Source organism: Prionailurus bengalensis, chromosome A2 (assembly GCF_016509475.1).
Source record: "Prionailurus bengalensis isolate Pbe53 chromosome A2, Fcat_Pben_1.1_paternal_pri, whole genome shotgun sequence".
NCBI lineage: Eukaryota > Metazoa > Chordata > Mammalia > Carnivora > Felidae > Prionailurus > Prionailurus bengalensis.
Window position 1 is genome coordinate 130,300,581 of NC_057348.1, and position 18,192 is coordinate 130,318,772.

The 18,192-nt window shown below is 39.6% G+C and overlaps 1 protein-coding gene across 5 annotated transcripts in view; it reads right to left on the reverse strand.

The window, feature by feature from the left end:
- The window catches only part of DOCK4 (dedicator of cytokinesis 4), a 434,026-nt gene that overhangs the window by 228,640 nt on the left and 187,194 nt on the right, over nucleotides 1-18,192 (reverse strand). For all 5 annotated transcript variants that reach the window (XM_043589284.1, XM_043589283.1, XM_043589286.1 and 2 more), the window contains exons 4-6: nucleotides 16,507-16,562; nucleotides 11,595-11,691; nucleotides 6,720-6,868 (exon numbers count right to left, since the gene is read on the reverse strand). In XM_043589284.1, coding sequence (XP_043445219.1) covers nucleotides 6,720-6,868; nucleotides 11,595-11,691; nucleotides 16,507-16,562 — 302 coding nt within the window. The remainder of the gene's footprint in view (nucleotides 1-6,719; nucleotides 6,869-11,594; nucleotides 11,692-16,506; nucleotides 16,563-18,192) is intronic.

Here is an 18,192-nt window from a genome sequence, read left to right on the forward strand (position 1 = left end):
CTAGCATAGCTAAGTTGGCCCCTGGACATAATTTGAGAAACACAAGATGACAAAGGCAGGTAAATCAGGGGAATGGACTGGCACCAGAGGCCTTGATGCTGTGTGGTGGGGAGCCATGAGCACCCCACAAACTATCACCACAGGAACCATTCCACCTTGGACTGGGATAGAAACAAGAACAAGGCATAATTTTGTTCTAGAAACTGGAGTTGAGAAGAGGGGAGGTTGGCCTTTAGGACTATACTCGGTACTAAAATACCTAGTCATATCCAGAGCTAACATATTTCTAATGTGGATCTCTGGCAACATGCGTGCAGTCCTCAGTCACAGCGAGTTCTGGGGTCAGTTATTAGGAGAAACTCAGGAAAGACAGGGGAGAGGAATTAAGGCAGCATTGTTTTAGGCCTGGGGCGGTGAAACAGTTTGATCTCTTGTGTTAGGTGACCGCACGTGGCTTACTGGGCTGAGAAGTGTTCTAAGATTATACATCCAGCCTCAGCAGGACCAAGGATTTGTGATGTCCTACCAAAGAGACAGGAAAGGAAGTATAACTGCCAGTTTCCCTCTGGTGACCTCGGTTAACATACTGGTCCCCAGGGACACCACTTTACTACACTGATATCAACGGTCTATCATTCTATTCCTCTACTTAACCAACCACGACCATCCCAAAGGTACCATGATGGCTTTGCAATGCCCTCGAGATCAAGGTCGAGATACTGTGTCTCCCCTAGGCTCCCATCAGTTACCCCATTCCAGGTCTCACATGTAATTCTCAGAGGATAATTTGATCTCTGTCTCTTTCACAACATTATTCTAACATGGATGCCTTCCGCCATGGCTTTTCCAGTTACAAAACCACAGCTTCTCACTTGTGTGTTAAAAAAAAAAAAAAAAAAGGGAAAAATCCTGAAATTCTGTACCTTCCCCCAAAAGTCAATGGAGGTTTCATGAGTAGAATTTATTATTTCTGCACTAGCTTCAAACCAGGCACTGACCCAGCTACCATGAGGGACAGTTGTTCTCAAGATTAGACATCTGTGACCTTCTTGATGGCACTAGTTGTCTTAGACATGAAAAAAAGTTTGATTTTTTTTCTTTTTTTTTTTTTAATTTTTTTTTTTTTAACGTTTATTTATTTTTGGGACAGAGAGACAGAGCATGAATGGGGGAGGGGCAGAGAGAGAGGGAGACACAGAATTGGAAACAGGCTCCAGGCTCTGAGCCATCAGCCCAGAGCCTGACGCGGGGCTCGAACTCACGGACCGCGAGATCGTGACCTGGCTGAAGTCGGACGCTTAACCGACTGCGCCACCCAGGCGCCCCGATTTTTTTTTCAATTATGTTTCTCTTTGAGGAACTTAAAAAACACACTCCCATTCTCTAATTTTTGTTGAACTTTCAAATCACAAACAGCACTATGATTGATTCTTAAAATAACCATGTCTCCCTGCTATGGACTGAATATGTCCTCCCAAAATGTTTTTGTAGGAGTCCAATAAGACCAACCCCATAATGACTATATTTGGAGACATGGACTATAAAGAGGTAACGCATGTTACTTGAGGTCCCAAGGGTGGGGTCCTAATCCAATAGGACTGGTGTTCTCATAAGAAGAATACACAGATTTCTCTCTCTAGGCAGGTACAGAGGATAGGTCATGTGAGGACACAGCAAGAAGGCAGCTGTCTGCAAGCCGGCAAGAAAGCCCTCACCAGAAGCTGAAATTGCTGGCACCTTAAACATGGACTTCTAGCATCCAGAATTGTGAGGAAATACATGTGTGGTTTAGGCCACCCAGTCTATGGTATTTTGTTATGGCGGCCCTAGCATACTAACACAGCCCCCTTGGTAGACCTCACCAGGGGTTCTGATAGGGTCTCTTTCCCATTCTCTACCCCCTCCCAAGAGAGAACCACTGCACTACAATGTTAAGGCATTGTTTGACACCAGGTCAGTATTGCTGAGGAAAGATTATCTAGCAAAGGAAAGAAGATTTATGACCACATATGAATCATGCCACCTACCTCACCCACAACTCCTATGAGAAACTGTCCCACCCGTATTCTTTGCTGGGAGGCACGCAGAAGACCTGAGGCTGTCTAGTCATCTGACCATCTCCCCTTCCCAAGCAACAACTGACTGGCCGACACATAGGCTCCTGACCTGCAGGCAAATAATCCTTGGGCTGGCCAGTAGCTTTAAGAGGCTGGTATAAAATGCTCAGTCTAAAGAGGAATAACAGATACTGGCTTTCAATGAGATTCCTTCTTTGAGTATTTGGACCTAGAAATTCAGAGCATCAGCCATGTGACATGAGGAAGAAAAGATATGTGAAGAGCAGCTGATCTACATCACTATAGAATGAATAAAGACCAACTCGAGCTGCACAGGTTCTGGAGCAGGTATGAAGTCCAGAAACCTCCTGGGCTTTGGGCCCCAGAAGTCTGTAACCTGCAAGTCTCTTTCTCTCATAAGGGTTTGGATGTTGAACTTCTGGCTTCCTGGAGTCCCAGCTATGTGAATAAAGTTTTATCTATTTTGTTTTGTTAATTCCTAGGTATATCCTTAGAATAATTCTCCGGGGAGCCTGGGTGGCTCAGTCGGCTCAGTCGGTTGAGCATCCGACTTCAGCTCCGGTCATGATCTCGCAGTTTATGAGTTCGAGCCTCATTGTCGGGCTCTGTGCTGACAGCTCAGAGCCTGGAGCCTGCTTCAGATTCTGTGTCTCCCCCTCTCTCTGCCCCTTCCCTGCTCGTGCTCTGTGTCTGTCTCTCAATAATAAATAAATGTTAAAAAAAATTTTTTTAAAAGAGTAATTCTCCCACTGTTTGGTTTCTTAGCTCACAGAACAGGATCAGGGTAGGGCTTTAAAACCTCTAAGAAGGGAGTGCCTAGGTAGCTCAGTCGGTTGAGTGTCCAACTTTGGCTCAGGTCATGAGCTCACAGTTCTTGGGTTCGAGCTCCATGTTGGGCTTTGCATGGACAGCATGGAACCTGCTTCGAGTTCTCTGTCTCCCTCTCTCTCTGCCCCTCCCCTACTTATGCTCTCGCTCTCTCTCGCTCTCTCGCTCTCTCTCTCTCTCTCTCTCATAAACATTTAAAAAAAACTTTAAAAACAATAAAAAGAAATGAGGCAAAGTGGGAAGGGAGAAAATGGAAAAAGAACTCTCAGAATACAGGAAGCCAGAGTGGGGAGGGGAGGGTCAAGTTCTATATCAATGCAGTCATTAAATTGTTCCTCGACATCAGGAAAGAAGGATGAATGGATTCTCCCTCCCATATGATCTTAGCAGGAAAGTCAAAGGACAGCACAGGATGCTATGGGGAACAAAAACGGGTACCATTATTTTAACTCTGATGCCTCCAGGTGAGAACACTTCTTTTCATGGCCCTGTTAGGGAATAAAATGAGTATCTCCTCCTCCTCTTCTCAAGCATCCCATATCCTAAGGGCTTCCCTCTACCACTCTTCAGCAGTGTGATAGATAACTTGAGATTGAACATTCTTTTTGTTTCTCCTGAAAGGAGACAGAAGTTTACTGAATATACCACAAGGGAGTGGCAGGCAGGACAGCAAACGAGAGGCTGTCCACCAAGATCGAACATTCTTAACTTGTGTTCATCCAGAGATCTACATGCTGACATATAATTTTGTAGGACAGTATGATCTAGCTTAACATTGAATAGAATTATCTGAATTTGCTTTTCATTTAGCACTATTCAATAAGAAAACTAATTTATACTTATAAGAATAAGGTAAATGCACAATCTGTGCGCTGTAAATTGTTTTTAAATAACTGCTCAAAGAAAACAAAATGAGACCTCAGAAAATTCATGAACTTGAAGATGAGCTATATAAATTATATTGCTCGTTTTCATGCATCCATGTTTTACCAACTTACCATAAATTAGCCACAGAACTGCCCAAAGTACAAGCTGGAACTTACGTGAGTCAAAACTGAGTCATGATTCAGTCATAATTAATGTTTTTCCCTCTGTCATCATCTTTCTTCCTAAAACTGAAAAAGTATCGTCTTCTTGCCTGCTCTATATTTCCAAGTTATTTTTGATAAACTACTTCATCCAACTTTCTTCCTATTTACAAACTACTTTTCAAACTTAGACCACCATAATGACTAAGAGCCAATATAATTCAGTGAAAACTCAAAGTTTTTTTCAAAATAAAAAAAGAAACACATGATAGACAGTATGGGTCCCTTTCCAGCAACCATTAGATCTACCTTGCCTGGGCTGCCTCATCTCACAACACAAGACTGAAGGCTCAGCACAAATGGCTGCCAAGCTCTGTTCCTCAGGAAACGTTATGTGTTTGGAATCATGTTGCCCTGGAGCGAAAAGACCCTTGGACCTTATCGAGTTCAACCTACTCCTTCCATGGATGAAGAAAGTAAAGTCAAGAAGGGCTCAGGAATTTGCCTCACGTCTTAAAAAAGCAGCGTTCCTAGTTCAGTGTCTTGTTGCCATTCCACACCTCGGGTTGTTTACACCCCACAGGAATGAATCTCCTAGAGATAAATAAATTAGGGCTACCATACTGGTCATCTGTAAAAAGGCTGAATGGCACATCTTGCTCAACAAAACAGCAGAAGGACTCTGGGTGAGAATGAGATTTAAAATGTGTTAGCAGGTTCATATGTTCATACCTATATTAGGTCATATCTTGGCAGAATCAGAAGTGAATTCTGAGGGGTGCCTGGGTGGCTCAGTCAGTTGAGTGTCTGACTCCTGGTTTCAGTTTCAGGTCATGATCCCAGGATCGTGGGATCAAGCCCCTAGTCGGGCTCTGTGCTGACAGCGTGGAACCTGCTTAGGATTCTCTCTCTCTGCCCCTCCCCCACTGTGCATGCATGCTCTCTCTCAAAATAAATAAATAAACATTTTTTAAAAAGATGTTGGCAAGGAGAAAGGGCAACACTTTTGCACTCCTGGTAGGAATGCAAACTGGTGCAGTCATTCTGGAAAACAGCATGGAGTTTTCTCAAAAAATTACAAATAGAACTATCCTATGAGCCAGCAATTGCACTACTATGTATTTACGCAAAGGATACAGGAGTGCTGATTCAAAAGGGCACATGCACCCCAATGTTTATAGCAGCACTACTGACAATAGCCAAATTATGGAAAGAACCCAAATGTCCATCAAATGACAAATGGATAAAGAAGATGTGGTGTGTATGTATATATATATATACATTGGAATATATATATATACATTGGGATATATATATATATATACATTGGAATATATATATATGTATATATATACACATTGGAATACCACTCAGCAATCAAAAAGAATGAAATCTTGCCATTTGCAACAACATGGATGGAGCCAGAGTATATTATGCTAAGCGAAATAAGTCAGCCAGCCAGAGAAAGGTAAATATCATGTGATTTCACTCAGATGTGGAATTTAAGAAACAAAACAGATGAACATAGGGGAAGGGAATGAAAAATAAGATAAAAACAGAGGGAGGCAAACCATAAGAGACTCTTAAACATAGAGAAAAACTGAGGGTTGCTGGAGGCGTGTTGGGTGGGGGATGGGCTAAATGGGTGATGGGCATGAAGGAGGGTACTCGGGATGAGCACTGGGTGTTATATGTAAGCAGTGAATAGATGAATTCTACTCCTGAAATCATTATTACACTATATGTTAAATAACTTGGTTTTAAATAAAATTTGAAAATTAGAAGTAAAAATAAAAAAGAATAATTAAGAAAAAGTGGCTTCTGATAAAATAATTTCCTATGCTCAGAGAAAAAAGCACACTAGTTTCAAATCAGTTTTTCCAGATTCAGTAAGAGGCAAATTTATCTGTGGTATATGCCCGGCCATTTTCTCCTTTTCTGCCTGCCTTTCTTTCATTCTGTAGTCCTAAGATCCTTTCAAGGTCCAAACAGCAAATAGGGACTTGGGGAGAGGAAAGGAAGGAGGACATGACCAAATATGACATTGAGGGATCTTTTAACTTCTTTCAACAAGCCTAGGATCACAGTCAAAGCTTATTCTAATTTCTCACTCACATATTAACATTCATACTTAGTATTAGTACAACATGAGCCTTGATTAGAGCTTTAAGTGATGAGATTTACCACAGTGCTTGGCTGTTATTTTAGATTAGTCACTTAGAGTTTTATTTAAAAGTAAATCTTGGTCTGCTTTTTACGGAGTTCTCCCAAGCAGCTCCTCAAAGAGCCTAATATATACACACAGGCAGAATTGGGGCAATAATGAATGCCCCACCGGTGCACCTGTTTTAAGCCTTTTAATGGGAGCTGTTAGCATTAGTGTCTCCCTCCAGATTACTCTGGTGACATATTACCATGGTACGGAAGTGGTATGTATTAAAAGCAAATACACATGCCAAACCCAAAGCCTATTTTTAAATAAGACCAATTTAGCAGAAGCCATATCTGGTTGATCCCTGTAAACATTTCATATTCCGTGAGCACATGCATGCCATCTGACCTCACAGGGCACTAGAGAACAAACAACTTCCTGTCACCCTTACCAGCCCTAGAGGATGCGGTGCTCAGCTCTACCAGTGACAGTCTGAAGTAAGCACACAAACGGAAAAAAGCTGAAAAAGCCCCATATGGTGTTTTCTGGAGACATTATCAAGTAGTGGCTCATACCTAAGTGGCATCTGTCACCAGAGACACCCTCCATCCCCCGTGATGGACAAGTACTCACTCATTGCCCCAGTCCAGGCGGGCAGTAATGTGGCGCTTCACATCCTTCATCCGGTCATGGGTCAGATGGCCCACCAGCACCTGCCGCCGCAGATCCAGGATTTCATTCATGATGTGCCACAGCCGGTGGAAGAGATCGCCTTCATTTCTCTGGGAAGGACACAAATGTGGAATCGGTGGTCAGTCCCCATAGTGAGTTGTGAGGTAGCCGTGGAGAAAAGGGAAGGCTAAGTCCTGCTTATTACCCTCTCTGCGCTTGACAGATTCTCTGTCAACAGACACCTCTCCCCTCGTGTTGTCAATTACATTTGCCACTCTACACGCTTTCATCCAGGTTCACGATGCTGCTCTTCTGCCCAAGAGTGTACCTCACTTCTAAGACTCCCCAGCACAGACAGCGTCCTCACTACGCCTCTGTACCCGGAGTCTGCACACCCTGTCTCCCCTTCCATCTCAAACTCTCCTTTCTGTAGCTCTCTCCCAATTCTATGTCCTTCAAGGCTCCACCTGAATTCCACTTCTGTTGGGAATCTTCCCTGATAACTTTTGCCCATGTTCTCATCCCCCTTCTCTGAACTGGCTGCATACAATTAAGGCCAATTCAGAGGAAAATACTGTTTCCTAATTATTTCTTGCATGTTGCTCTTAATGTTTACTGTATTTCCCATCATAAGCTGGGTACACCGAGGGCTCTCAGACTCATTCACTGCTACTCTCTGGTCACTAGTCAGACCTCTAAAAAAAAAAAAAAAATGGTATTTTCCCTCTTACTTGTTAAACATTCATGTAGATTCAAGATATTCTCCCCTGAGAAATTCATTAAGCAAGGTGGCTTAATGCAAGAAAGATAGGTTAAACTCCTGGCTTCAAATCCTGGTTTTGCTACTTACTAGTTTTATAGGCCTTGCGAGTGTGTTTTGTCATCTGTGAAACAGAGACAGTATGATCTCCCCATAAGGTTGTTTTGTGGATTGGAGACAATGTTTGTGAAGAGAGCAGTACAGCACAGTGACAAAGAGCACAGACTCGGGAGCCCAACTCATTAACCTGCATTCCAGCTTTGCCATTTTCTGGCTGAAAAACCTTTGGCAATTAACCTCTTTGTGTGTATTTTCTTATCTGTAGAAGGAGTATCATAATAACTACCTGGTAGGGTCACAGTAAAGATTAATGAGTTCATATACTAAAACTGTGAGAATAATGCCTGGCTTAGAATAAATATCACGTAAATGTTGGCCATTATTAATATGGCTTGGTCCAGAATAAGCCCTCTACAAATATTGTGTCTTTACCAAAAGCTACTCTACATCTCTTACCCATGCGCTTAGGGCAAAAACCATTTCTCAATATCTGCCCTTCATCTTTCTTAACCAGAAGCTATGCTTTAACTTTCTACTAAAACATCAATACAGGACATTAAAGTATTGAGATTTTCATATATCTGAAGTTCTCTACAATGATAAACTTCTAGAAATATCAAAGTTCTGTGTGATGGGTAGGTACAGAGGCTCAGTCAGAACACATTTTTCTAATTTTATTTAAAAAAAAAATCGACATGTCTTCTGCCTTATCAATACTTGCTGACTTAAAGTGTTTTAATGTACTGTGCAGGTTAAACAAGTGTGCTGGTGAAACACGAAGCATTCTCCATAATACTATCCCTGGTCTTCTGAGATACAAATAATCACACTCATAACTCCTAAAGCACTCCATTGAGCTTGCCTTTCTATTCTCACTCTTTACTCATGTAATACACACCCATACAAGTCATTAAAGGGACACTGTAATGCAATCTTCTAGTAATTCACTGCTCAGTGTCTGTGTTTTCCACGTGGTGTAAGCTCCCAACCACAGACACCATGTCTGTCTTGGGCAGCCCCAGCCGCTGGAGAATGAATGAAAAAATAATGTGATTTATAGGAGGTCATATACTGTGGATCCTGAGAGGTAGATTCTGTTTAGGTCATGGGAAACAATCAGGGAAGATCAGGAAAACCTTGAGGATGTCAGTGGTCACGAGGAAAGGTCCACTAGAGTCAAAGAAAGTACATAAGGAAGATATAAAATAAGTCAAGTCTTGTGCAGGAAAATGGAGAGGCAGCTCCCTCTTGAAGTGACTGTCACAGGGCGAGAGTCACCTTCCCTGCTCTTGGGGAAGATGTTTTGTAGTCGTGCAGAAGGATGGGCTTAATTTTCTAATGATGTCCCCATTAGTACCTAAGTTTAAGAGAACGCTAAGATGAGAAGGAAGCTGGTTCCCTCAGAAAAATGCAAACCAGCTGGTCAGCTCTCCCTTTAGGAAAACGGACATACCTCAGCCCTGAGCAGCAAACTGCTCTCATAATGTGTGGAACCAGTACCTATCTGGTCTGGCAGCTAGTCATAAAATGATGATTCTTGAAAAACTGGACAGTTATGAAGACTATTTAGAAACATCAAAAATCCTCTTGATTTAACAGTAAATGAAAAGGGTAGGGTAAAATATTAAACACCTGGAACAAAAGATTATCTGTAAGCTCCTGCAATGCATCAGAAATGTAGCCAAAACTGAACTGTGGTTATTATAGTGTTTTAGAGAATGGGGAAGTTCTCATTTGCCTCAAAATGAAAAGAGCATAGGTTCTGGGGCAGCAGATCTACCTTCAGACTCAAGTTTCACCAGTTAGAGTGGGACCCTGAATAGGTTATCTCTGATAAGATTCGGGAATAAAAACAATCTGGCAGAGCCCCAGGGAAGAAAGGTATAAAATATTGAGACAAAGGCCTGCACAGAAGTACTTAGTAAAAGATGGCTGCTGTATTTCTCCTAAGCTTTTTGTGGTTACGTTCCTGATATTTTATTAAGTGATATTTTAAAGAATATTATTTAGGCTCTTACCAATGACATTAAAAAGAGCAACTAACACTTCTTAAGTATTTACCGTGAGCTTTTAAGCTAAATGTTCTACTACTATTAAGTCTATCTCATAAACTGCTTACAATTTACAAGATATTATTATCCTCATCAAACATCTTCCAGTGGAGAATCCGGGTGCCTTAAAAAACACTGGAAAAGAACATGGATGCTCAAGTATGATGAATCTGAACTAAAACATTGGGCTTGAAACATTCTTATCAGGAAGAGAGAAACCAAAAGGCCCAACATAAATAGCCAAGTCAACCCCATGTTCAAGGTCAAAAATCTGCTTTCTCCAGGTTAAACTTCATATTTGTTCCTAACATAACAGACTACCATGCCAGTATCTGGGGGAACTTTTAAATAACTTTCTCTCCATCTCCATTACTCAGGACATTAAAAAGGTGGAAGGTTACTCCTAGAGCTTACGACACAGAGATTTTTTCAAGCCAATCAAGTATGTCCCCAAAATAGATGCCTGCAACCTGAAAACCAGGTAAAAATAGCTAGATAAGGCAGAATCAAGAGGAAATTCAACTTTGTTCCCCACAAGCAGCCTCACAAAAGGGAAAGTGCTGGTGCTCTAGCTCCACAAATGGATGACACTTACACTGCCATTATTTTTATAACTCATACGTTGGGTATTTAAATGATGCAATGACCTGAACATTTCAGATAGTTTCATTTCCACGTTAATATTATGTACAATGAATGTTATGTTAAGTGAAATAATACTTGGATTTTATATTCTTCCTATTAAAAAAAAAAAAAAAAACCTGAAAGGGAGATCTGCATTTCCTTTGCTGCCTCTCAGCACAGAGCCCCTGAGTTCAGTTATCTTGACTTTGCATTTACCTCATTCCAGCAAAGCTTAGACTGGCATTTCATCTCAGACTGCCCTGTGGATTTTAGTAGTGAGTCCTAAAGCCACCAGCTCTAGGAGGGCATGGTCAGAGAAATCCAACATCAAAAGGGGTTTTATTTTTAAGATTTTCTTATTTCAGTGAAATATCCTATTGCATTTTATATGTAACAGACAATAAAAACTGTCATTCTGTGCCAATGTCCTTCACTAATTTGGATTTTCCCTTTGACAAGCTGTTTCAAATCATTTTGTCAGGCTAAGTACACCTTTGTATTTTGAACGCATCCCCTCAAATGATTAAGCTGTTCTATAAATGTCTTTGAAAATAAAAGGAGAAATAGCATTCATCTTCCTCAGACATGTTCAGAGATCCAAAGTGAGAGCCCTAGATTCACCTAAGAATCCACACTCGGCCATTTTCCAGCTGCTTGGCTCAGAGCAAGTACTGTACTTCACTCTCTGCCTCATTTTTCTCATTAGTAAGCTGGGAATGATCATGGTCACAATTTCCTTGAGTGGTTGTATGGATTAAATGAGATAGTGCATATAGAGTACTTCTACAGGGTTTGCAACACAGTTAAGCTCTCAATAAAGACAATTTGTTATAATAAGTAAATACGTACATAAAAACATAACCCCCAAACATGGACCCCCCCCTTGTTTTCAAGAAACATTCCTTTCCCTTATATATTTAGAATATTCTTGTTCATTCTGCCTAAGGAGTCTATCATTTTCAGTACACTTGAATCATTTACAGAAAATTAGAATAAAATGCCACCAATACTCCAATTGCACTGAAAAGGAATTTCTTTTTCTTTGAAGATCAAAAATAATCAGAAAGCCTAACACAAGTTCCATGTAAACCATTCTATTTGATTAGATGCCAGAAAAATCATGTTTTACATTCCTACAGTTTGAATAAGAACTCACAAAACACATGATTAGTGGACACACAGATTACAACAAGACTATGTCTTGTAAGGCTCTGTATCTCCAATTTCTGGAGGAGTACAAGTGCCTCAGAGCAGGTGCTCAATTATCAGTCAGTGCTTACCCTTGTTCAAGTATCCTTAAAACAATTCTCTATCCAAAAAAATATGCCATTAAAAAGTTACCACATAGAGCTGTTTCCACATGGTTCCCCAGTCTCTTAATGTCGATGTCATTTCTGTTATAACAGAGTCTTCAGTGGGAATAACCATTTCAAATTGCCTGTGAAATTAAAAAAGAAAAACAAAGTATGCAGGTCATTATCATTGACAATAATTTTATTTTAAATCCTCTAAAAGATAAAACTAGAAAAGGAAACTGCCTAATTGTTTTGGGTTCTGCACACAGTAATCAGGATCTTATCATAGACCTGTGTGAGGGATGTCATGTGGGTTATGGCACTGCAATACCAAAATGACCACCCACTTCATCAACGTCAACTTTGAAGAGTGTGGTAAGAAGCAACATTAACAGAAGAGTTCTGCTCCAGCCACAATTTGACCGCTGAACGACTCATTTAACCTCCCCAAACCCAAAAGCCTTCATGTAACATGAGGTCACCAAGCTCACATCAACTATGAGATGGCTTTTGCTTTCTAAGCATTATGAACATAGGACTCAAAGACAATGACAGACTTGTTCAATGATCAGGATATTATGTTTCCAAACATGCAAAGTGACTTAGTGTTATAAATATCTACACACTGAGGTACAGATTAAACACTCCCTTGCTCTTCTTTTTAATGTTTATTAATTTCTGAGAGAGTGCGCGAGTAGGGGAGGGGCAGAGAGACAGAGGGAGACAGAGGGAGATAGAGGATCTGAGGCAGGCTCTGTGCTGACAGCAGAGAGCCCAATGCGGGGCTCGAACTCACAAACTGTAAGATCATGACCTGAGCCGAAGTCTGATGCTCAACCGAGTGAGCCACCCAGACGCCCCTGAACACTCACTTGACCTTATTAACACTTCATTTTTACTATCTGTAAGTGGGCCCATGAAAAAAGATTAGTATATTAATAATATTATCATGCATCATAGAGCTTAAGAGCTTCTGAAATCATAAATGTTCGAACATCCATTGCACAATGTTCTTCTCTCTGATTAGGGTAATATATTCTTCCTATTTTTTCTCCACAAGTCACAACCATACTGGAAAACATTCATACCAACATTTACTAGGATATATACAGTGGTTCTGATGTTGAGAAGACACATGAAGATAGGGACAAAAAAAAAAAACCTAGAAGGTTTCATTTACCCTCTGTGTCTATCTTTGACATATAACAACCTTTCTCTTCACCTCAAGTTTCTTTTTTCAAATTGTTTCAAGTGAAAATGCCTAAGTGGCTATTATTACAACTTTTCAAAAGAGTGTTACCTGCTATGTGATGGATTAGTTTCTTAACATTGAGTATGTATTTTTTCAAGGACAATATCTAATATGTAGAAGGTAACAACATCTTAAGACAGGGAACCAGGTTGTCTAGATGATCAAGGGAAAATTACTTCTTAGCATGAGGCTAATAACTGGTCTGTAGCTCCTTTGTGATGTTATATCCAAAGGGTGTATAATTGTCTTTTGTAAAGTCTTCTTGACAGCAAGTAAGAAAACTAAAATCTTTACCAAGAGAGCCTTGTTTCCTCATTTCATAGTGCTGTTAAAATACTTGCTCTGTTAATATTTCCCTTCTTTCTAGACCTTAAGGAAACACAGCTGAAAATGGAAAACCGGGATTTAAACCTAGAAATAAAAGTAAACAGTAGTATATGAACTGCGACATATCCAGAACCTTTTCTCAAGTCAACATGTGGCATTTGCAAATGGTAGCTCATGTATTTTGCTTCTGAAGCAGCTGTTGCAATTTAAATGATGAATATTTGGAGACACAGATTATAAAATGATCAGATGTAAGGTCAAGAAGGGAACGATGAATTTCCAGGACAACCCGACAACCCAGCTAACGTTTAAAAAGTGGCATGACCTCAAGCAGCAATTAAACAATACAGAAGTGGCCTCGCTGTTCATCAACTATAATTTAATTTAAGGACCCCCATCAGCCCTACATAGCTCTGAAACCCAGGACTGAATGTAAAGGCAATTCAGTCTGTGAGAAGTTGATTTGGGTTTTCTTCCACCAAAATGTAAATTTTTAAGAAGCTCCACAAAATCTCCGTTTTCAACGAGGCAGCTGTTTCCTCTTAATTACACCAAAAGCAAAAATCAATGTTCCAGTAGTCATAAGTAGTTGCCCCTGAAATTACATTTTGCTTAGTTACTCTGAGATATACTTTGCAGCAATTTCATTCCAGTGGGCCATCAGGCTGCTAATCTTTCTTTTTCTTTTTTTTTTTCTTTCCTTGAAGTTTATTATTTATTTTGAAAGTGAGGGGAAGTGGAGGGCAGAGAGAGGAGAGAAAGAATCCCAAGCAGGCTGTCAGCGCAGAGCCCGATGCAGGGCTCAAATTCATGAAGGAGGAGATCATGCCCTGAGCCAAAGTCAAGAGTCAGATGCTTAACCAACTGAGCCACCCAGGCAGGCACCCCAAGCTGCTAATCTTGCAGTAAGAGAGGTAACAACAAAATCCTAAACAAGTTCTTTGGGAAAGCAATCATCTAGCAATATGTGTTCTCAAATGTTTTTCAGACTAAAGTTTTTCTTCCAGTTAATAGTCCTAGAATCTAGGGTCTCAATCAATTCCAATAACAAATTCTTCTTCTTCTTTTGAAAATCATTGTGGGCCCTACCCTCAGTGTTCTCTGCTATTTAATGCTCATTATGCCCTGTATCACACAGAGAACCCACAACCAAGTCTTAAACTTACACAACTAAATTTTGAGACAACTTTATACATGCTTAAACTTCCTCAGGCTCAGGGAAGGGGGTCAGATACACACCAGTTACTGCCTAGGACAAAAATTTATAAATAAAAGAAGGAATTTATTTTGATAATGTCCCACCCAATCTGCTTTGAGAGGTAGGACTTCCAACGGGTCAAGTGATGACTGATATCATCTTTGCTAACATCCTCTCTTTCCCTTGGTCAGAGTGTAAGGTGTGGGCTGAGTGGCCCTTTGCTCTGGAGAGTTGAAGGCATAGGGCTGGGCTTGGGACAAAGACAACAAGGAAAACTGGTTGCATGGGTTTGCCCAGGTGGACACTTTAAGGGTCAGGGTAGAGACCTTGGGGGTTCCACCTTGTCCAGCCCAGATCACTAGAGCAGAAATGTCAGAACAAAGAGTAAGCTTATGGTTTAAATATCTTCTAGAGGTTCCTCTGGTTTACTTGAGGGGAGCTGGACAGAATCAAAGTGAGCCTGGCAGGAAGGTTCCAAAAGGACTGATAACTCTGCTTGACTCATTTCTGGTGGGTTACAGCTGCATAACATTCCCAAAGGACACACATTTATTCAAACAGTAGTAGTAGGGGCCCCTGGGTGGCTCAGTCAATTGAGCATCCGACTTCACCTCAGGTCATGATTTTGCGGTACATGAATTCAAATCCCGCATTGGGCTTGCTGCTGTCAGCACAGAGCCCACTTCAGACCCTCTGTCCTCCTCCTTCTACCCCTCCCCCACTTGCGTGGGCTCTCCCTCAAGAATAAAATAAACATTAAAAGACCAAAAAAAACGTAACTTTCTAAAAAAAAAAAACAGTAGTAGTGGTAAATATTAATATTAGAATTACATTTTTAATCTATTTTAAATAATTACTACTGCTACTACTAATGATAGTAATATGGCTTAAAGTAGCAGACATAGGGGGTGTCTGGGTGGTCCAGTTGGTTGAGACGTGACTCTTGATTTCAGCTCAGGTCATGATCCCAGTGTTGTGGGATAGAGCCCTGTTTCAGGCTCTGCAATGACAGCGCAGAACCCGCTTGGGAGTTTCTCTCTCCCTCTGTCTCTCTGCCTCTCTCTCTCTCTCAAAATAAATAAATAAACTTAAAAAAAAGTAACAGACATATACATACAGTATATGGTATATATGGTATATACATATAGTATAAGGATCTCCTAGACTCTAAGTTTTATCCATATAGGAAACTCTGAATGTATTTATACCATAGATTCTCAGCCACCTGCAGAGATTATTTCACTGAACTAAGATCAATACTCTACCTTTACAGACAGTAGATATAAGAATCATCCATTTAAATAGCATCCTTGGAACTTTCTTGGTAAAACTCAAATTTGAAGATCTCATTTACTATACTTTAAAATGTGCTTTAGTAATTCAAATAAATTGCTATTTTTTTCTATTTGAAGAAAAATGTAATTTTTGCAGTTGAATCTGTCTTCTTTCTTTTGTCATAAAATGACAATCATTCAGTGATCCAGGGCATATTTCTTATGGCACTGGCAGCAAATGTTTGGATCCAAATCCACAGTCCACTTACAATGAATCACCTGCTCAAGATAAGCAGTTAAATAAGGAAGTTCTACCGTTTTATACTATGGTATTTTATTTGAATGACCCTGCTATCCTGACAGCTACTTCAAGAACTTTTGCAGACTGGAAAGACTTTTAAAATATATGAGAAATCTTAGGTGATCAATGAGCTCAAAGTACAGAAATTCCATTCCCTAAAATAGAAGAGTGGCTTTGTGAAGAGGTGACACGAAAACATGGTATTATCCCCATTTAGGGAAAAACAGTCAAACTTGGGTGCTTATAATCAATGGTAAATCTAGGAAATTCCCAGGGTTTGAGACATGACTCAGCACTCCAGGGGTTGACTGACATGCTTTTCTATATAGCAGAAAACCAAAAAGAACCCACTCCTTGTGCTTACAATTAGGCTGATTCCATGATCTGTGGACAATGAGAGACCTCTGGTGCCCTCAGACTCTCTTCAGGTCTAGCACACATAGACGGACTGCATTAAATTGTCTCCACCAACCGCCCTCACCAGACAACACAGACAATGGCATGATCTCCTATAGTTCATTTTTCAAGACAATTACTAAGCCTTTCAAATTCTAAAATAAGCAATGGTTCTGTGAAAATCCTCCATTAATAAAACTCCTTTCTTACCCTTTGTTCTTCACACAGGCATTTTTCAAATGAACGTAGCTGGAAGGAAAGATACCCTGGAAGAGAAAACATGAAGGTTATGGTGCTAGTGGATGGATAAGGGGGGGGGAGGGGGGAGTGGAGAGGGTGTTCACAAGTCATAGACATACACTACAGTCATACAGCCAGAGCAATATCAGAAATAGGAAAAAACAACATCTCTATCACACTGGACCCATTCCTTTCATTTTCCACCACTGACTAGTTTACAAATTCAGGGATTCTCTGAAGCAAATATAGTAACCAAAAAAAAAAAAAATTAAATCTCACTCAAAAATCTATTCTTTACAAAACAGAGTTATTTAAAAATTTTCAGGAATTCTGCATAGAATAGAAAGCATGTTAGACTGAATTAAATTTTTTTTAATATTGCATGATTTTCAAAGAGGGTTCTTTGATTGTTTTGGTAGTTGTTCTTTTACTTCTCTCTAAAACACTCGTGGCTATTTTTAAATACAGACACACAAAAAAATCACCGTGAATCGGGAGACAATACATATATTATGTGTTATGGAAGATCTCTGATGAAAACATAGCAGGAGTTAATCAGCAGGCTGCATTCTGATGGAACAAAAATTAAACAAAAGACACACGCTAGCGTAAAGCTTTTTATTGTAGAGAAAAGACAGGACAAGGAAATTGTTCCTTTGTTCTAAATGGGATGTTGAAAGAAGCAACATAAAAAAAAATTAGCATCAATTTTATTGTCCATTAAATGACAATATCCTCTGAATGATTTTTGATGTGTAATCAAATGACAAATTCAATTAAATATTTAGGAAAGCAAATGCCATTTGAATATGTTATCACCATTGTGGATCCAAGGATAACATAAAATTTAATAAGCAAATTCTTTGTACATACAACAGTAATAAACAGATATACATGTTAAAAATATATTTTTTCCTTCAAAATTTAAATTAACTCAAAATGGTAGGATTAACAGAGTAATTATAATTAATAAGAAAAAGTCAGAACTTGAGGTTAGAAGAGTGGCAGAAATAAGTCCTATTTTTCTCAAAATTATTCTAAATAAATAATTAAGTACTAAAACTATATTTGCATGTACCTTGCAGATGAACAAAAATAACTTTAAATAAGGACTAAAATACTAAAAATATGAAATTTCTATACTCTTTTGCCCCTCAGGCTTTCCTTTAGAATGACCAAAAATAAATAAAAATACAGTTATTACATACAGCTGGATGATCCAGAAAAAGGTATAGTTAAGCAGAAAGGCAGGCAGAAGAATTTCGATTACTTGCATTATATTTTGAGAATAAGAAATTATACAATTTCTTATCTAAAATCCTAATAAAGCCAGAATTAAACCAACAAGTGAACATGACATGTAAGAGAGTATTACAGAATGTACGAAGCATGGCTAAAGGATTGAGAAGTTAAAGCAGAGTCACAGATAATAGTAAGGATTAGTTCCAAAGTCATAAAGTATACAAATGAGAGGTAAAACAAAAACCATACTACTTCCTATTATAATTCCTGAGGATGTATATAAACATATAAAGGACAAGGAGTCTTAGCTTCTGTCTGGAATGGTAAGAAGGGGAAGCTCTTTATAATATGGTTTCCCCATGTTTCACCTGTCCAAACCCAAAAGGGACAAGGTTGATGAAATAAACGTGTTTC